The sequence below is a fragment of the Oncorhynchus mykiss genome, chromosome 27 (genome assembly GCF_013265735.2).
Source record: "Oncorhynchus mykiss isolate Arlee chromosome 27, USDA_OmykA_1.1, whole genome shotgun sequence".
Lineage (NCBI taxonomy): Eukaryota > Metazoa > Chordata > Actinopteri > Salmoniformes > Salmonidae > Oncorhynchus > Oncorhynchus mykiss.
The window spans coordinates 12,596,237-12,618,252 of record NC_048591.1 but is presented as its reverse complement, the minus strand read 5'-3'; the positions used below and the strand labels follow the sequence as shown (position 1 = coordinate 12,618,252).

The window sequence follows — 22,016 nt, the reverse complement described above, 5'->3', positions numbered from 1 at the left end:
ACCAGGCATTTAACCTCTGAATTGTGGAGATTTAGACCAGAGGCTGAGGATTTTTCTATAATATTGGCCAATTCTTTGATGTAAATATTGAGGAACGCGGGGCTGACATTGCAACCCTGTTGAAGGCCTCGTACCTGGTTAAAGAATTGTATTTTTTTCTTGCTCATTTTGATAATACTCGTATAGCAATTGAATTATGTTATATGTTACCCCCTACACCACTTTCATTAACTTTTAGAACAGTCCTGTATGCCAAAATAGAATCAAATGCTTTTTGGAAGTCAATAAAGCAAGCATACATTTTTGTCTTATTGTGGTGGAGATGTTTATCTATCAGGGGGTGTAGGGTGGAAATATGATCAGCTGTGCGATGTTTTGGTATAAATCCAATTATTGAGGAAGTTTATAACTCTTACATTTATAATACTGCAGAAAACCTATTTTTTCCTCTCTTTTCTCTCACTCTCTCTCTCTCCCTATCTCTTTCCCTATCTCTCTTTCCCTCTCTCACTTTCTCTCTCTCTCCCTATCTTGGTCTCTCTCCACAGAGTGGCAAGAAGACAGTGAAAGCAGTGCTGTGGGTTTCAGCAGACGGTCTCAGAGTGGTGGATGACAAAACCAAGGTAAGAGTGTGCCTGCAGGGCTGTTTGCATAAAAGTGTGTGCTAATCATACATACAAACATACAAAGTCTGCTTCCAGATGTCAACAGTGACTAAACATGAAACAGCAGCCTGGGACCATAGATACCCCTGCTGGTGGTCTCTATCTCAGTAAGTCCAGAGTTCGTATGACAGAGCAAGTGTACAGATGTAGGATCATAATTTGATCACTCTGATGCAGGATAACTTTCCTGCAATGCTGGACATTTGAAATGTGTAGTGCATTTGAAGTTTAAAAAGGCTTCTGAAGTTTGTAATGTCCACATGGAAATCTTTCAACTCCTACAAACATTTCCATAACAATAATCCACATAATAATTCCCATTTCTGGTTGCTGCAGGATCATTTTTATGCCGTAGCAAACTGCCTCAAATTAAGATCCTACATCTGTAGTAGGTAAAGTGTGTTGGAAAGACAAAGAAAGAAAACTGCTCAGCAGGAGAGAAGCTGGCACTCCCCCTCTACCCTCCCCCTACTCCCCCGTTCGTCTTTTACTCTCCCCCTCTACCCTCCCCCTACTCCCCTGTTCGTCTTTTCCTCTCCCCCTCTACCCTCCCCCTACTCCCCGTTCGTCTTTTACTCTCCCCCCTCTACCCTTCACCTTCACCACCCTTTCGGCTGCTACTCTCCCCCCTCTCGTTACCCACACTGCAGGTCTCTCTCTACCCCAGCACTTTCCCAGGTCACCTGCCATTCTCAGTCTGGGCTGAGATTGATGATGTCACTCTTCACACTCAGAGCACAAGGACCATACCTCGTGCCTGTCCCGATGACTGTGTTTATCCTCGCTGGCCAGATTAGACTTACTTTAGGCCGGACTGCTGAGTTTTCACACTTGACATTTAAAATGTAAATATATTGACAGCATGACTTGAATTTGACATCAAATTCGTACTTTGGCCTCAGACAGAGCCTGACTGTAAATTCCAGTTCTGTTCTTCCTCCTTCTCTCCGTTCTCTCTTGTGCACTCTCCCTCATGGATTTAAAAGGAATGGATTGGGGCAAGGAACTTCCTCCAGCCAACGTTTTCACCAGTCCGATGCTTTTATATACTTGGATGTCAAAGGGGGCTTTGGGGAGGGAGACACAGCACACACACACACATAACATTTGATTTGACACACACACAAAGAAACACACATGCACACCTCAGTACAGGACTGTCTGGCCTCCAGGGGCCCCTATTGCGAGTGCAATTACCCACGTTTCTTGTCAGGCCAGAGAAAAAAAAGGGGGGAGAAACAGTCCCATTAAGCAGTCTTTTTTGTTTCCTGTGTGGCAGTAGACAAATGGACCCCCCATCCCCCCTCAGCATCCCTCTACCTCCCCTCTTTATTGTAACCCCCTACCTCACTGAGTCAGCACAGTCTCCTAAAGACCCTCCCCTCCCTCCCTCTCCCGGTCCACTTAAAGTCAGCGTTAAAGAACACCACCGCCACAGAGAAAGAAAGCCCCCTCTCCCTCCGCCTCTGTATCTGACCCATGTGACATGACTCAGCACTGTGCCCCCTTTCAGTTTTTCAGTGACATGCCTATGAGTGATCCCACAGTGCTATCCCCCTCACCTCCACCCACCCAGAGGAAACCCACTCCAGCGCTCGCACACACACATAACCAGACGTTCACTTCCACCACCAGCCTTTCTTCATCTACTAATTGGCTCTGAATGAATAGACTGTTATTTATTGCTTGCCCGCTTCATTCATCCCTCTCTTCCTATTCCCAGATGAAGAGTGGAAGGAAGTCCCTAGATGAGTGTGAGCCCCGTTTACCTTTCATCTCTTGTTTCCCACTCCTTCCACTCTGACTCAAAGGGTGTCGGGAGCCCAGGGGCCACTAGTGGCATGGGGGGGGGGGGGGGGGGGGGGGGGGGGGGGGCCTTCCTCACCTGATAGTTCCCTATGGTCACCAGCCGAAACTCCTGAATGAGCCTGATACAGATTCTGGAACAAGAGAAAAACAATGTCTTACATCATGTTTACATCATGTTTTACATCATATTTTACATAATGTCTTACATCATATTTTACGTCATGTCTTACATCATATTTTATATCATGTCTTACATCATGTTTTACATCATGTTTTACATAATGTCTTACATCATATTTTACGTCATGTCTTACATCATATTTTACATCATGTTTACATCATGTTTGCATCATGTTTTACATCATGTTTTATATCATATCTTACATCATAATTTACATAATGTCTTACATCATATTTTACGTCATGTCTTACATCATATTTTACATCATGTTTACATCATGTTTGCATCATGTTTTACATCATGTTTTATATCATATCTTACATCATAATTGACATAATGTCTTACATCATATTTTACGTCATGTCTTACATCATATTTTACGTCATGTCTTACATCATATTTTACGTCATGTCTAACATCATATTTGCATAATGTTTTACATCATATTTTACGTCATGTCTTACATCATGTTTGCATAATGTTTTACATCATATTTTACATCATGTCTTACATCATGTTTGCATAATGTTTTACATCATATTTTACATAATGTCTTACATCATGTTTACATAATGTCTTACATCATATTTTACGTCATGTCTAACATCATATTTTACATCATGTTACATCATGTTTGCATCATGTTTTACATCATGTCTTACATCATATTTTACATCATGTTTACATCATATTTTACATGTCTTACATCATGTTTTACATCCTGTTTTAGATCATGTTTACATCGTGTTTTACATAATGTTTTAGATCATGTTTACATCATGTTTTACATCATGTTTTACATCATGTTTACATCGTGTTTTACATCATGTTTTAGATCATGTTTACATCGTGTTTTACATCATGTTTACATCATGTTTACATCATGTTTTACATCATGTTTACATCATGTTTTGCATCATGTTTTACCTCATGATTTGTAGAGCTGTGAACAAGATCTAGTGCTTGAGAGTAACAAAGGTTGATTTTCGGCAGATTATCTTTCCTCACCAAATAATGACATTTGATATTTTAGTATGTGTGTTTTAATCATATGCATTCTCTATAGGCTAACATGTTATGTGTGATACGTTTCATTTATGACGTGGCAAAATCAGCCTTCTCTACAATGTAATGTCTTTGTCTTTAGGACCTCATCGTAGACCAGACCATTGAGAAGGTGTCCTTCTGCGCGCCCGACCGCAATTATGACAAGGCTTTCTCCTACATCTGCCGTGACGGCACCACACGCCGCTGGATCTGCCACTGCTTCATGGCCCTGAAGGACTCGGTGAGGGTGTGTGTGTGTGAGTGGGCCCAGGCCCAGCGACTAGTCCAATCCCCATATCGCTCACCCAGGGATTAAGATTAGGATTACTCTAGGGTTATCTCCATCTCAATTGCTTCTTTTAGCCCTATCCACTGTGACCTCCTGGCACTCTGAGACATATTTCCTACAGGGTGATAACCACTTTTATAGTCATTGCTCAAAGACATGGCTTTGGTTTGATAAAGCATTTTCCAGTATGGAAATTGACTGGCTTTAGGCTATATTCAGATTTGTCAATGTGTATGTTTCAGTATTAGTGGCCATTCACATATAATAGAGTTTTACACACATGCAAACATGCATGCGCCCACATACACACACAGGGGTGTTGAGGAGGGGTGTTGACCGGGTGTGTTGCGGTCACCAGGGAGAGCGTATGAGCCACGCCGTGGGCTGTGCCTTCGCCGCCTGTCTGGAGAGGAAGCAGCGGCGCGAGAAAGAGTGCGGCGTCACAGCCTCGTTCGACGCCAGCCGCACCTCCTTCGTGCGCGAGGGCTCGTTCCGCATGACGTCGTCCAGCCAGCAGGGGGGCGAGCGCGATGACATCACGAAGCAGCTGCAGGACAAGAAGAAAGGTATGACTCATCAGGAGACGGAGAGCAGCACAAACACACAGACAGTCACACCTGTCTCTCACATTCTAATGTATCACTGGAAAGTTCCTGGAAAGTCAAATGTGGCCTGTGTTATAGAGCTAACAGGAACAGGAGGGTTCACTCACTGTCGATGATTGTTGTTCTCCTCAATCACTCTGAAGTGTAACAACACATCTACTGTATGTTGGCTAGTAGTAACCCTTATCAGTGTTATTGGCTGTAGTGGTTACTGGTTGTAGTCCAACATTTACCCTGGTCATTGTAGTCCAACATTAACCCGGGTCATTATAGTCCAACATTAACCCTGGTCATTGTAGTCCAACATTAACCCTGGTCATTGTAGTCCAACATTTACCCTGGTCATTGTAGTCCAAGATTAACCCGGGTCATTATAGTCCAACATTAACCCGGGTCACTGTAGTCCAACATTAACCCTGGTCATTGTAGTCCAACATTTACCCTGGTCATTGTAGTCCAAGATTAACCCGGGTCATTGTAGTCCAACATTTACCCTGGTCATTGTAGTCCAAGATTAACCCTGGTCATTATAGTCCAACATTTACCCCGGTCATTGTAGTCCAAGATTAACCCTGGTCATTATAGACCAACATTTACCCTGGTCATTGTAGTCCAACATTGACCATTGTACTCTGTCTGTCTCCAGAGCCCCCGTGTACCATCCCAGCCATCCCCCCTGGCACCTCCTCACCCCCTGAGGGCTCGGCCTCGCCTGTGGGGCAGGGGGTGGAGCATGCCATCCCGCGGCGCCACGCGCCCATTGAGCAACTGGTGCGTCAGGGCTCCTTCCGGGGCTTCCCGGCCCTCAGCGGGAAGAACTCGCCGTTCAAGAGGCAGCTCTCGCTGCGCCTCAACGACCTGCCTTCCAACCTGCAGCGCAAGACCGCCGACTTCCAAAGCAAGAACCCAGGTTAGCCTCACCTGTTTATGTTAGCTTAGCTAAGTCTCTGCATTCTATGACCAAGGACAAAGAGTGGTTAGCCTCACCAGTATAGGACAACATAGTCCTGCAATGCCATCCTTCCATGTTGTGTTCATCACTCGGAGGAAGCCTGGAAATCAAGGCTAATGTCAACCAGAGCCTGGAGTTTTCCTACCTTCATGATATGACCAAGGCCAATTCAGGGCTTTTTCCTGGTCAGATCATGGGTCAGAAAAAACTCTGGACCCTTATGACAACGTATTTATTATTACACCAAAGTAGTATTTGACCAGGAACAAGTGAAGCCAGAGATTGATTGGGGTCATAATAGCAGTGGAGTTGATCATTAGTGTGTTATTAAGGATGTTGTTAATTGCTGTGGCTGATTGCTGAGTCCATGTAATGGTTATAAGTATGATAATTAGGATTCCCAGCACGGCTTTGTTCCTGCAGTAGTAAGGTAGATTAAACCACTCAGTTCTGTTGATTATAGTTATTATGAAGCTGATGGTGGCAGGCCGTGGCTTTTAATAATTAATAAACACACATTTCTGAAGGTTGCAGCACAATTGTGCCTGACATCTATTTACATTCATGTATGCAGCAGTAGCAGTGGCATAGTGTACAGAGACTCTCTCTTTCGTATAGGATCTGTACCTATTTGAATCCCACGCATGCATAGAAGACACCCACACACGCACTTAGCTAGCAATAGAAGCCACACGAGAATGAACACACGCAAGCACAGGACACATGTACACACACCCACACACACACAGTAACAGCTAATTCCACAGCTCTCTCTGTGAACAATGTGTCTATGAGCAGTCTCCACTAGACCAGTCCCTCCACATCCCCTTAAAGATGTCATGTCCACAGAGACAGCCCCCAGCCAGCCCCTCTCACAGCCATAGACCCAGAGATTGTAGTACACATTCACACACACACACACACGGATGCACACATGCATGCACACTAACACTACACTACTACACAGAGAAACCCCACAGCTGCTCCCGTCCTCTCTGAACCCTATGGGCAAATGAAATGTTCAGAAAGAGACATTACAAGGCAGTCATGAACAAAGCAGCAGGGCTCTCCAGACAGAAAGACACTCTACATCTGCACCGGGAGTCGTTCTTCTAAGCAAGGTCATATTCATTAGGCACCAAACAGAAGAAAACAGACTGAAACAGGGTGTGACTACTTAAACTTGTCCAATAAGAAATGCCCATTTTCGTTTTCGTTGCAAAAGGTTTTGCTACGGTGTGCCCTAATTAATAGGACCCAACAGAGAGACGATGCAGCAGCAGCTCCATAGGGATTACATCCACCAGTGACCCCTCTGGTTCTGATTGGCCCCACGGCTCTCTCTGCTCTCCACAGGCTTTGCTCTCTCTCTGTCAGGGACAGGTCACTGATAGGGGAATTACACACATTTTGAGCTATTTTTATCTACTTGCTATAGGTTGAGAGGTTTTCTCTGTTTTCTACACTAAGGATTTAGGCTATAGAAAATCTCATGCATGAATAACAGACTGGTCGGGTGTGTTACAGAGGAACTTTTATTTTCTGACTTTGAAGTACAAAAGATGATGAAGACCTCATAGGACCATGGGAACAGATTACTTTTCAATAAAAGGCTTAGAAATGTTAACATCCAGTGTCATGTACTTTAATCTTATATCATTATATAAGTGTATTTTTGGCCCAAGACTTTAATCTTGCCATCAAATCATCCAAAGGAAAGCCAATCCTCAACCCTTCTCCCCCTCTGTAGTCCCAGAGATGGATCTGTCCGTGTGTGGCGAGGCAGACAGCAGCATCAACGCTCTGTGCAGCCAGATCAACCATTCTTTCACCAGGCCCTCTGAGGAACTCTTCTCCAACCCCACCCCCAACGGCCTGCCAGCCTGCACTGTGCCCCCAGCCATCCCCCCTCCCCCTGCCCCCCTGCAAGGTAACTCATTGATTACCTTATCATTCTCTCTATGAGCTCTAGTCTGGCTTAACATGTAGTGTACAGCTCAACTCCAACTTTGTATTGCGTTTGTAATGTATTTGCATTGCGTTTGTAATGTATTTGTATTGTGTTTGTAATGCGTTTGTATTGTGTTTGTATTTGTAATGTTTCTAATGCTCTATTGTTTCTAATGCTTGTAAGGCTGAATTGCCTGCGAAGTGTCAGTTATCTCTAGGCCGGGATTCAGTCTGTGATGTGCTACAGTGCAGGTCACTATACAGCCGTCAATGGAGATTTTTAAAGGCCTTTTACCCAATGTTTGTGGAGGTCACATTCATGGCAAATGTTGTGCATGTCGGCTCAACCCTTTAAAGGTTTGTTGTATATATGGCACGCCTTGCATTGAATCCCGGCCCTAATCAGAAAAGGCTGCCGAATAGGGAGTGTGTGTGTCTTCTGTGCTTGTCATGGTAAAGCTGTAGAGAGATCCAGCAGCGGGGTTGATGTAGCATGTGATTGACGTGTGGTGCTCTGCTTCTCTTCCACAGCCACGTCCTCCTGGGTGCAGGCAGAGCCCCCGGTCCAGTCCCCTCCACCGGTGGTCCACAGTGGGCACAGGAGGACGCCCTCCGAGGCTGAGCGCTGGCTGGAGGAGGTGGCCCAGGCCGTCAAAGCCCAGCAACAGACCCCCAACCTGCCCCCACCACCTATCCAGCCCACCCCTGCCATTCCAGGGCCACCCATGTCAAGCACACCTATGTCATGTGTGCCCTTAATGGGGGCATCCATGCCAGGGGCAACCATGCCAGGGGTACCTGGCTCCCTGCCCACTTCCATGCAGTCCTTTCCCTTGGCGTTTGATGCCACTCCCGCGCCCGTGGGCATGTATACCCAGCCACCCATGCAGCCAGCGTTTGTACCCATGCAGGCCTACATGCCCGCCCTGGCCAACAGCATGGCGTACTCCAACGCCAGTGTGCCTGTGGTGGGCATCACGCCTTCCCAGATGGTGGCTAATGTTTTCTGCACGGCAGGCGGCTCTACCGGCGGGCCTTCCATGGGCATGGGCTCAGGGCCTAAAATGGGCACGCTCAGTGGCGGGCATCGCCACTCTTTCTCCGGCCAGCCGGGCGGGTTCCCTATGCCACCTTTTGGAGCTCATCCCACCGTCAACGGCCTCCCCCACAACATTCCCACCTCCTCCCTCGCCACCATCACGCAGAACGGCACTAGCAGCAACGGTGGCAGTAGCAGCAGCTGGCCACCGGAGAGCGCACAGCTGGCCAACCCGCCACCAGCCAATGCCCAGGAGGTTGATCGCTTCGAGGCAAAGTGGGCTGCGCTGGAGACCAAATCGCAACCCAAGGCGGCGCCCAACCCTTTCTCCAATGACTTGCAAAAGACCTTTGAGATCGAGCTTAAACTCGGTATTAACCCAGGTCAGGCCACTGCATAGACTATGATGATGCAGACCCCCAACCAGACTGAACCACTCCACTCAGCCCCCAGCCCCCTGCCCTAAATGCTTTCGCTACCCCCCTCTTAATTTTCTCCTCCTTTGTTGAGACCCTAGGGATGTAAATTGGGTCTGAACACATGATGACTGTGTATGGAGCTCCTCGCGATACATTCCATGGGATTTCTAGCAATCATGTTCTGCGTGGGGATCTATGGAGGAGCCAGAGAATATGGACACATCACAGAACACTGAGATGAGACACAGAGAAATTACGCTGATGTTACCCAAGCACAGCAAAGGCCCTGGTTGACTAGCCAATGACACGACTCGACGGTAGAGACCCCAAAGGAGGCGTCGACCAATAAGAGTGACAGTTTGACGGCCAAAATTGTTTTATTTATTATTTTTACTTAGATTTTAACCGTTTTAGTTTTACATCATTTTATTTTTCTTCATCAGTGTTCAAAGGTTGTTTCTCCCTGTATTTATTTCGTGTGGAACTGGAAAGAGGAGGGAAATAACTAGCAACTGTAACTGGCAGCGGAGGGAGCAAAGAGAGGGAGTGAGTCATGAAACCAGAGGCTGGAAATGAGTGTAAATAGCATGCTTTTTTCACCCTCTATTTCTTACCAATCCACGTATTAATTTGCTATTCAACCCAAATGAGTCACTGTTAGCTAAATCACCATGGTGACCTAACACACCTCTGTCCCAGTGCCACTCCACCTGCACGACAGACACACTAGAACCCTAGAACATTCTGGAAAGGGTTCAAATGGTCCAGATTCCAACGTGGTTGGTTGACTCTCGTTATATTCTGAAACAGAGTAGTAGTCACCCCCAGTACGAGTTTATTCAGTCAACACTACAAGGGTCTATTTGGGAATGTTGAGCCTGATGTTCAAGAGAGGCGGGAGGGAAGAGCTTGAGCACTTCGTAAGATAAAGATGGCGAGGTCGGGATAGCTTTATTTGAGAGGAACTTATGATGTTGTTTTGTCGCTGGGACTGGGTTTGAAATAGCACCCTATTTCTACATAGGGCCTTGGTCAAAAGTAGTGCCTCCCACTGGGCACAGCCGTCAATTCAACGATGGTTCAACTTCATTTAATTGAAATGACGTGGATACAACGTTGATTCAACCAGTGTGCCCAGTAGGCTGGGTCAAGCTGCACTTCTGACATAGTGGGACTACAGTCAGTTTGCAGAGGCTTCTGGATCCAGGCTCTTGTCCTGAGGCCATTGTGACAGGAAGACGTTATGGCACCTGCTGTGTGCTCTACCAGGCTGAGTAAAGATGCCTAGAGGAAGTGATGAGTCATTTACCACTTTAAACAGACTGAGGAAGGCATCCATCTTTGTAGAGGGAAAACAAAGACATGAAAGTGATACGGATAGTCGGGGAAGAGGGAAAGAAAAGGGGAAGGTGAAAGGTAGACGGAGAGATGGAGGGCATACTTACGAGAATGAGACGAGGAAGTGGACTATTGAAGGACTGTGATGAACTGAGAAAAGACGAAAGAAGAAAAATGTTACGTTAAACAGACTGGTTGTTTCATTTCTTTAATCTCCTTTCACTACTCCCAAACAAAGGTACTTCTGTTAGAATGATACTCACCATGCATTTAGAGCTCCATAGACACAAGACTTTACTGTTTGATCACATTCTCAAAAGAGGCAAGCATTTCCTTCCGTGACTTTAGTTGAAACACACAAAGACAGTAAATGTGCAGTATACTATAGCTACAATCCCATATCGGAATTTTAGCCCATTTGGCAGGACTTCCAATGGCAAGTCAAGACGGGGCAAACGCATGTGCTTCGATGGGATGCTTTGTGCTATTTGCCATTATAATGCTTTATGTACGATCCTGCCCCAAACAACAGGAGTGTATGGGGAGTGAGACGGAGTGGAACCCAGGGGACCAGTGTTATTGAATCGACATCACAACTCGACAAACAGGCTCCATCCATCCCGCTCTCCTGGTCATTAACTCCTTAGGACTCGGCCAATCAGGCTTTGCCATTTTCACGTGGCACAATACTGACTGACATCCATTTGCTTTCCCAAAGATATAAAGCAGTAGTGAGGAGCCATGCTTTTGCTCGTTTAGACAAATAGATTTTCTAAATGAATTCTCTCCCCGTCTTTTAAGAGAAAAGACATAGTCATTCATGAAATTGCTGTTTTTATTTAGTTAAATTACCCTTGTTTGCACGCCCTTTAAATTAAACTGTAGGTTAATTATGTTCAAAATAAGAACTAAATTACCTCTTAAACTTGATTGTAAACCACAGTGTAGTGATAACAAACTAGTGGAGTTTATTTTTATTCTTTATTTACAGAATTTTGTATTTAAACCTACATATTTGTATTGTAATTACATTGTACAAAGATAAATAAATAATATAATATTAAACTTGTGTTGGTGTCTGCATGTTTGCATTCTGTATCATTCTCGCCCTCCCTTTCTCCCAATGGAGGTCATGTACCTGTCTTATCCTTATCTTCACCAGTACTAGTAGATCAAATGTATCTGCACCCTGTGCCAACGGGGATGCGTGTACCATTGGCATAAAAAAGCCTCATGTATATAGTCTACTTTTAAAGATGGTCAATAGTTGAACAGCACCAGTCATTCAATTCAGTGAATTTTCTCCATAGCTGTATTTTATATCTCAAACCTACTGTATGCCCTGAAAGTCATGGTGTGAAGCGTTGAAGAATTCTCTCTCATTGTAGGCATTGACTACGCTTGCCAACTCTACCGCTGTTCACAGTACTTTCTCTGGTGTCTTGACAAAAGCTCAGGCCTCTAATGCGACCAGACAAGGCCCCTTTTCTTCCCCAAGGGCCATGAAAAAGAGGACAGCCACAGAACACTTGAGTCATTTTAGTAGTAACTCTCTCGTCATTGTCTTTCCGCTACTGCTTACTGCAGCGCTGAGGAAGAATCGGGACAACAGGAAACACAACAAAGACAGAGTTAGAATGAGGACAGGCCCCACTACTACAGAACAGTGCAAGGGAAATGGGTTGCCATGGACACAGCAGTGAAAGGGTAATTTATAAACATCCCAACACTGCCAGAGTAGGCAGAAAAAGCTCAGTACATATATAAATGAAACTGCCATAGGGAAAGAATGTTGTTGGAAATAAAAAAGCAGACTAATGTGCTCACGTAGGCCAAATCCTAGTGGTGTCTGTCTGGCCTGAGGAGAAGCTGTCATCTAAGACTTCTCACTGTTTCTATTAAGGACATGCTTAACTGCAGGGCCCATATTCATAAAGCATATCAGAGGAGAATTTTATTGTGTATTACTGCTGCTACTTTACCCCAATTCAATGTATGATCTGGGTGCATAATCACCTAAAGTCATTCTTTATATCAACTCCACAAAAAACAACACAAATGTTTATCTGCTTTCAATCTGGTGCGTCACACAGTGCTGGTAAGTGTATGACGGCAGCATGTGATATCAGAATGGTAATCAGTAACTGTGTTTGTGTAATAGCGCTAACCCAGATATTGGAATGGGCAGATAATACATTCACTGCTATTTGTTTCTAGTGTTTTAAGATTGGTGTATGGATACTGTGGCACATCTGTTTCCACTTCACGTCTGTTAAATGTTGCTTTGCCACCGTTAGAATAACGTTGGGAATTGCTATGGATGTGAAATGTAAGCACTCGCACGTGACCTTTAAAGTCCTTGAGGTGAGGGAGGTGATTAGGTCGATTGATTTCGTACGTTTAGACCTTGATCAGTTCAGAGTCCATTGTTCTCTTCCCTGTCGCAGGCTGCTAATCACACACACAGTCACTCAACGAGGTCATTTGAACAGATGAAAAGTGTATTTTAATATTTATTATGTTTCTTAAAGAATCTTTTATCTTCAGTATAAAAATTGTGGTTTGAAGCCTCATTGACTCCAAGCAACCTCAAAATGTCAAAACACACAGGCACACACACACACACTCCGAAGGTATTCAGACCCCTTGACGTTTTCCACATTTTGTTACGTTACAGCCTTATTCTAAAATGGATTAAATAGTCCCCCCCCCCCCCCCCCCCCCCCCCTCATCAATCTACACACAATACCCGATAATGACAAAGCAAAAACAGGTTTTTAGAAATTTTTGAAAATATACACATACTACCGTTCAAAAGTTTGGGGTTACATAGAAATGTCCTTGTTTTTGAAAGAAAAGTACATATTTTGTCCTTTAAACTAACATCAAATTGATCAGAAATACAGTGTATACATTGTTAATGTTGTAAATGACTATTGTAGCTGGAAACGGCAGATTTTTTATGGAATATCTACATAGGCGTACAGGGGCCATTTATCAGCAACCATCACTCCTGTGTTCCAGTGGCATGTTGTGTTAGCATTTGTGGGTTCGATTACAGGCTCAAAATGGTCAGAAGCAAAAAACTTTCTTCTGAAACTTGTCAGCCTATTCTTGTTCTGAGAAATGTGAGAAATTGCCAAGAAACTGAAGATCTTGTACAACGCTGTGTACTACTCCCTTCACAGAACAGTGCAAACTGTCTCTAACCAGAATAGAAAGAGGAGTGGGAGGCCCCAGTGCACAACTGAGCAAGAGGACAAGTACATTAGAGTGTCTAGTTTGAGGAACAGACGCCTCACAAGTCCTCAACTGGCAGTTTCATTAAATAGTACCTGCAAAACGCCAGTCTCAACGTCAACAGTGAAGAGGCGACTCTGGGATGCTGGCCTTCTAGGCAGAGCTCCTCTGTCCAGTGTCTATTATCTTTTATTGGCCAGTCTGAGATATGGCTTTTTCTTTGAAACTCTGCCTAGAAGGCCAGCATCCCGGAGCATCCTCTTCACTGTTGACGTTGAGACTGCCGTTTTGTGGGTACTATTTAATCAAGCTGCCAGTTGAGTACTTGTGAGGCGTCTGTTTCTCAAACTAGACACTCTAATGTACTTGTCCTCAGTTGTGCACCGGGGCCTCCCACTCCTCTTTCTAATCTAGTTTCTTGGCAATTTCTCGTATGGAATAGCCTTCATTTCTCAGAACAAGAGTAGACTGATGAGTTTCAGAAGAAAATTATTTGTTTCTGGCCATTTTAAGCCTGTAATCGAACCCACACATGATGATGCTCCAGATACTCAACTAGTCTTACGAAGGACAGTTTTATTGCTTCTTTAATCAGAACAGTTTTCAGCTGTGCTAACATAATTGCAAAGGGTTTTTCTAATGATCAATTAGCCTTTTAAAATGATAAGCTTGGATTAGCTAACACAACGCTCCATTGGAACAAAGGAGCGATGGTTGCTGATAATGTAGATATTCCATAAAAAAATCTGCCATTTTCTGCTACAATAGTCATTTACAACATTAACAACGTCTACATGGTATTTCTGATCAATATGATGTTATTTTAATGGACGAAGAAATGTGTTTTTCTTTCAAAAACAAGGAAATTTCAAAGTGACCCCAAACTTTTGAACGGTGTATAAAAAATGTAAAAAACCAGAATTATCACATTTACATAAGTATTCAGACCCTTTACTCAGTACTTTGTTGAAGCACCTTTGGCAGCGATTACAGCCTTGAGTCTTCTTGGGTATGATTCTATAAGCACACCTGTACTTGGGGAGTGTCCCATTCGTCTCTGCAGATCCTCTCAAGCTCTGTCAGGTTGGATGAGGAGCATCGCTGCATAGCTATTTTCAGGTCTCTCCCTTTCGCTGAAAAACAAAAACATCCCCACAACATGATGCTGCCACCACCATGCTTCAAAGTAGGAATGGTGCCAGGTTTCCTCCAGAAGTGATGCTTGGCATTCCGGCCAAAGAGTTCAATCTTGGTTTCATCAGACCAGAGAATCTTGTTTCTTTTGGCAAACCCCAAGCGGGCTGTCATATCATGCCTTTTTACTGAGGAGTGGCTTCCGTCTGGCCACTCTACCATAAAGGCCTGATTGGTGGAGTGCTGCAGAGATGGTTGTCCTTCTGGAAGGTTCTACCATCTCCACAGAGAAACTCTGGAGCTCTGTCAGAGTGACCATCGGGTTCTTGTTCACCTCCCTGACCAAGGCCTTTCTCCCCCGATTGCTCAGTTTTGCCGGGTGGCCAGCTCTAGGAAGAGTCTTGGTGGTTCCATACCTCTTCCATTTAATAATGATGGAGGCCACTGTATTCTTGGGGACCTTCAATGCTGCAGAGTTTTTGGTACCCTTCCCTAGATCTCGACACAATCCTGTCTCAGAGCTCTACGGACAATTCCTTCCCCTCACGACTGGGCTTTTGCTCTTATATGCACTGTCAACTGTGGGACCTTATATATTCAGAATCATGTCCAATCATTTGAATTTACCACAGGTGGACTCCAATCAAGTTGTAGATACATCTCAAGGATGATCAATGGAAACAGGATGCACCTGAGCTAAATGTCTAGTCTCATAGCAAAGGGTCTAAATACTTACAAGAGCCCGGACTTGAACCCGGTCAAACATATGTGGAGAGACCTGAATAGCTGTGCAGCAACACTCCCCATCCAACCTGACAGCGCTTGAGAGGATCTGCAGAGAAGAATGGGAGAAAATCCCCAAATACAGGTGTACCAAGCTTGTAGCATCATACCCAAAAAGACTCAATAATATATTGTGCTTCAACAAAGTACTGAGTAGAATGTTTGAATACCTATGTAAATGTAATATTTCAGAATTTCTAAAAACCTGTTTTTACTTTGTCATTGTGGGATATTGTGTGTAGATTGATGAGGGCGAATAAGGCTGTAATAAGGCTGTAATGTAACAAAATGTGGAAAAAAGTGTGGAAAAATGTGGAAAAAGTAATACTTTCCCAAATGTATATACAAAAGTGTGTGGACATCCCTTCAAATTAGTGCATTCAGCTATTTCAGCCACACCTGTTGCTGACAGGTGTATAAAATCGAGCACACAGCCATGCAATCTCCAAAGACAACATTGACAGTAGAGGGGCCTTACAGAAGGGCTCAGTAACTTTCAACGTGGCACCATCATAGGACACCACCTTTCCAACAAGTCAGTTTGTCAGATTTCTGCCCTGCTAGAGCTGCTCCGGTCAACTGTAAGTGCTGTTATTGGGAAGTGGAAACGTTTAGGAGCAACAATGGCTCAGCCGCGAAGTGGTAAGCCACATAAGCTCACAGAATGGGGCCGCCGACTGCTGAAGCGCATACAAATCATCTGTCCTCGGTTGCAACACTCACTGCTGTCATGACGTTGGCCTGGGGGGTTGGTTTATGATAGTCATAAATACCTCTTCCCCCCCTTTTCCTCTCTCTACCCTACTAAGGTTACATTTGCAAAACCCTTGGTTAACATAGAGATTCTGGGAACGTCAGAATGTGGGAGGAAATGAACTATATTCTGGTAATCTGAACAATTGAACATATGTGGTGGTACTTAATGAATATGATGTCAGTTCGGTTGTCATCTGAGACATTCTCATCAATGATAAGATGACATAAACTCTACAGTGGAAAGTCTATACATCAGTTATCAGATTCACATGGAATTGTTGTTCAATTTAAATGTTTGAATATGAAATTATTTGTGATGGGATGAAATGTGATATTTGGATTTTCATAAGATAGGGCTGCTCAATCAGTGGCCCTCCCCTGTGAAGGGACAAGGGCTATAAAACTTTTCAAACACATCCTCCTCTCCCTTCCTATATAAGCCCTTGACGACAACATAACTACCTGTTCCGAGGATATGAGGATGACGAACCTATGTCAGAATGGTTCAGATAAAACTACAGAACGAAGCCAACATCAGCATGAGCTTTGGTTGCGAATGGTATGAACTTTGAACTCTTATTCACGACAGAAGTGATACCTCCTAGCCGTTGAGTTAGCGACCGCAGCTGAAAACACAGGTTAGGAAGGAACAGACAGAGTATCCCATCTACCACACAACGACGTTACTACAACTTGTCCAAGTTGACCACCAGAGACATTCTTCAAAGGACAGAGGACTCGGTTTGGCAACTCGGCCTTCCATCTACCACCAACCTACTGAAGCGCAGCTCAGAGTAAATATTTATTGCATTTTCCTTTTCCAAATGGGCGGTAATTTAGAATGCATAAGATACTGTATTTACGATAGCACAGCTTCGCCTTTGTTCCTGTCTTCCCGTTCTTTTACTCAACCCAGCCCCTTTTCCTTTGTGTAACAAGCTGTCATATCTGTTCTGCCCGCTAAAGAATTATCCAGGTATAATTCATTCTTTGTATATGTAATTCTGTGTGATTAGTTAGGTATTTAGTAAATAAATAATTAAACCCAATTTTGTATTGCTGATTCAACTTGTTAGCCAGGGTTCTTGCAGATAACCAAGAATTTACAACTTTCAGATGAGACTGAATTAAGGTGACGATTAATATTGACTGCTGTTGATGTAAAATATTACTAGGTCTTTAAGAGTTTATTCGGAAGATAACAGCTCTATAAATATTATTTTGTGGTGCCCGACTCTCTAGTTATTTACATTTACATGATTAGCTCAATCAGGTGATATTAATTACGGATCAATTATTTTATAGAATAGCATGTCTTAGCAATTAATCCGGCATAGCCAATGACACGACACTGCTGAGTTCCAAACTGCCTCTAGAAGCAATGTCAGGACAAGAACTGTTAGTCGGGAGCTTCATGAAATGGGTTTTCATGCCGTCCCTGGAAGGGGTGCGTCACCTGAGTGGGTTGATTCACTGATGTGGTCATCCTGTCTGGGTTGGCGCCCCCCCTTGGGTTGTGCCATGGCGGAGATCTTTGTGGGCTATACTCAGCCTTGTCTCAGGATGGTAAGTTGGTGGTTGAAGATATCCCTCTAGTGGTGTGGGGGCGGTGCTTTGGCAAAGTGGGTGGGGTTATATCCTTCCTGTTTGGCCCTGTCTGGGGGTGTCCTCGGATGGGGCCACAGTGTCTCCTGACCCCTCCTGTCTCAGCCTCCAGTATTTATGCTGCAGTAGTTTGGGTCGGGGGGCTGGGGTCAGTTTGTTATATCTGGAGTACTTCTCCTGTCCTATTCGGTGTCATGTGTGAATCTAAGTGTGCGTCCTCTAATTCTCTCCTTCTCTCTTTCTTTCTCTCTCTCGGAGGATCTGAGCCCTAGGACCATGCCCCAGGACTACCTGACATGATGACTCCTTGCTGTCCCCAGACCACCTGGCCGTGCTGCTGCTCCAGTTTCAACTGACCTGAGCCCTAGGACCATGCCCCAGGACTACCTGACATGATGACTCCTTGCTGTCCCCAGTCCACCTGACCGTGCTGCTGCTCCAGTTTCAACAGTTCTGCCCTATTATTATTCGACCATGCTGGTCATTTATGAACATTTGAACATCTTGGCCATGTTCTGTTATAATCTCCACTCGGCACAGCCAGAAGAAGACTGGCCACCCCACATAGCCTGGTTCCTCTCTAGGTTTCTTCCTAGGTTTTGGCCTTTCTAGGGAGTTTTTCCTAGCCACTGTGCTTCTACACCTGCATTGCTTGCTGTTTGGGGTTTTAGGCTGGGTTTCTGTACAGCACTTTGAGATATCAGCTGATGTACGAAGGGCTATATAAATAAATTTGATTTGGTTTGATTTGATTTTCATGTCCGAGCAGCCACACACAAGCCTAAGATTACCATGCGCAATGCCAAGCTTCGGCTGGAGTTGTGTACAGCTCACCGCCATTGGACTCTGGCGCAGTGGAAACATGTTCTCTGCTGTGATGAATCACGTTTCACCATCTAGCAGTTCGACAGACGAATCTGGGTTTGGCGGATGCCAGGAGAACACTAACTGCCCGAATGCATAGTGCCAACTGTAAAGTTTGGTGAAGGAGGAAAAATGGTCTGGGGCTGTTTTTCCTGGTTCGGGCTAGGCCCCTTAGTTCCAGTGAAGGGAAATCTTAATGCTACAGCAGACAATGACATTCTAGATTAATCTGTGCTTCCAACTTTGTGGCAACAGTTTGGGGAAGGCCCTTTCCTGTTTCAGCATGACAATGCCCCCGTGCACAAAGTGAGGTCCATACAGAAATGGTTTGTTGAGATCGGTGTGGAAGAACTTGACTGGCCTGCACAGAGCCCTGACCTTAACCCCATCGAACACCTTTGGGGTGAATTGGAACGCTGACTGCGAGCCAGGCCCAATCGACCAACATCAGTGCCTGACCTCACTAATGCTCCTGTGGCTGAATGGAGGCAAGTCCCCGCAGCAATGTTCCAACATCTAGTGGAAAGCCTTCCCAGAAGAGTAGAGGCTTTTATAGCACCAAATGGGAACCAACTCCATATTAATATACATGATTTTGGAATGTGATGTTCAATGAGCAGGTGTCCACATAGTTTTGGTTATGTAGTGTATCTAAACGCACGCATGCTTGCACATGCATGTAAATGCACACACAACCATGCAAACGCATGCTTTCATGTGCACGCACCCACCCACCCACCCACGCACACACACACACAAAGCCTCCACCATTCTAGAAGGTTGGTTGATATTGTTGCCTGTGAGGCCTGACTGGTTGGATACTCAATGCTTTTTCCTCACCCCTCCCACTCTTTTCCCCACCACTGTGTCCAGCCCTGGAGCTCTGACTGGCGCCCTGGCACTGCCCAACTGCACTGGCGCCACTTCATCCCCTGCCAGCTCCTACCGACCCCTGCCAGCAGCTGTCATTCATAAATAACAAGCCTGATAGCTGCCAGGGTGTCCCAGGGAGGGCATGATGCCCACATAGACTACCCATAGACCAATGTGGGTAGTCTACAGTATGTGGACATGACAATATGCATACAACTAACCTATATGTACCTGTTCCAATAGGGGACTATTGATTACGACCATAATTGGGAATAAGATGGAGACACACAGTACCAGTCAAAAGTTTGGACACACCTAATCATTCAAGCCTTTTTCGTAATTTTTTACTATTTTCTACATTGTAGAATAATAGTGAAGACATCAAAACTATAAAATAACACATATGGAATCATGTAGTAACCAAAAAAAGTGTTAAACAAATCCAAATACATTTTATAACCAGCATGGCTACCACAGCATTCTGCAGCGATCCCATCTGGTTTGAGTTTAGTGGGACTATCATCTGTTTTTCAACAAGACAATGACCCAACACACCTCCAGGCTGTGTAAGGGCTATTTGATCAAGAAGGAGAGTGATGGAGTGCTGCATCAGATGACCTGGCCTCCACAATCACTCGACCTCAACCCAATTGAGATGGTTTGGGATGAGTTGGACCGCAGCGTGAAGAAAGTGCTCATCATATGTCTTTTGGAAAAGAAATCCAGGTGAAGCTGGTTGAGAGAATACCAAGAGTGTGCAAAGCTGTCATCAAGGCAAATGGTGGCTACATTTTGATTTGTTTAACTTCTTGACGATACCCATCCCTTAAGCGGGATAATTGTCATCAGCAACCGCTGAATAGCATAGCGCCACAGTCAAATAATATTACTAAAAAATATTAATATTCATGAAATCACAAGTGCAATATTGCAAAACACAGTTTAGCCTTTTGTTAATCCACCTGTTGTCTCAGATTTTGAAATTATGCTTTACAGCGAAAGCATTCCAAGCGTTTATGTAAGTTTATCAATAGCATAACAAAACATTATGTACACTAAGCATTAAGTAGCTAGGTCACGAAAATCAGAAAAGCAATCAAATTAATCGTTTACCTTTGATGATCTTCGGATGTTTTCACTCACGAGACTCCCAGTTACACAACAAATGTTCCTTTTGTTCCATAAAGATTATTTTTTATATCCAAATACCTCCGCTTGTTTGTTGCGTTATGTTCAGAAATCCACAGGAAAGAGCGGTCACGACAACGCAGACGAAAATTCCAAATAATATCCATAATATCCACAATATAATCTATAATATATCAACCGCAAATGTCTTTCACAGTAGGAGAGGGAAAAACAATAGCTGTCCAAATTCTGTTGCGTGAGCAAAACTCCACTTGACGCGATGTTATCGTTCTGGCTAGTTTTTCAAAATAAATGCCTGAAACTATGTCTGAAGACTGTTGACACCTTTAGGAAAAGGAATCTGGTTGATATCCCTTTAAATGGAGCAATGGGAGGCTATGGAATATGGAGTTTTCAAAATAGAAGCCACTTCCTGGTTTGATTTTTCTCAGGGTTTCGCCTGCAATTTCAGTTCTGTTATACTCACAGACAATATTTTGACAGTTTTGGAAACTTTAGAGTGTTTTCTATCATAATCTGTCAATTATATGCATATTCTAGCATATGGTCCTGAGAAATAGGCCGTTTATTTTGGGAACATTATTTTTCCAAACATAAAAATAGTGCCCCCTAGCTTCAAGAGGTTTAACACTTTTTTGGTCACTACATGATTCCATATGCGTTATTTCATAGTTGTAATGTCTTCACTATTATTCTACAATGTAGAAAATAGTCAAAACAAACTAAAACCCTTGAATGAGTAGGTATGTGCAAACTTTGGGCTGGTACTGTACATAGTTGGAACAGTTGCCTATTACCTTTGAAACGTAATGCTTTGATTTTTCACCATCTTCATCGCAGTCCGAATCTGTGTACACAACAGATGCAAGATATTATGCAATTGTTCAAAGCTCCTGGTACAGTATGTGATGCAGTAAGGGTCATCACTAGTGTGTTTAATCTGCCGTCTGCCATCCTCATCTCATGTTGCCTGCTTCTACATGTGATTCATGTATTACAGTAAGTCAACATGGATAAATGTTGGTATGTACATCAAACGGTCATCATTCAAAACAGACCAGATTAAATTGAATTAACCATTTCTGTCAAAACCTACCATGGTTCAATGATATCAGTAGTTATGTAGGCCATAGTGGTTAAGAAATCCCTGTCCAATCACTGACACTTTGTCAGCCAATGCGTATTGATGCTGCAGGCAGGGAAAGACATTGCTATTGATGTACCTCCACCTAGTGGCAAGAAAGGATTATTGCGCATTATACAACTGATCCATTTTACATTAGTCATTGTAGGAGCATCATCTAACATAAGAATATTT

General features: G+C 44.0%; 1 protein-coding gene across 2 annotated transcripts in view; it reads left to right on the top strand.

Annotated features, from left to right (window-relative positions):
* The window catches only part of LOC110507564 (numb-like protein), a 62,005-nt gene extending 50,650 nt beyond the window's left edge, over positions 1-11,355 (top strand). For both annotated transcript variants that reach the window (XM_021587630.2, XM_036964704.1), the window contains exons 4-9: positions 549-623; positions 3,803-3,943; positions 4,350-4,557; positions 5,243-5,506; positions 7,299-7,478; positions 8,030-11,355. In XM_021587630.2, coding sequence (XP_021443305.1) covers positions 549-623; positions 3,803-3,943; positions 4,350-4,557; positions 5,243-5,506; positions 7,299-7,478; positions 8,030-8,937 — 1,776 coding nt within the window. In that variant the 3' untranslated portion in view covers positions 8,938-11,355. The remainder of the gene's footprint in view (positions 1-548; positions 624-3,802; positions 3,944-4,349; positions 4,558-5,242; positions 5,507-7,298; positions 7,479-8,029) is intronic.
* The last annotated feature ends 10,661 nt before the right edge of the window (positions 11,356-22,016 follow it).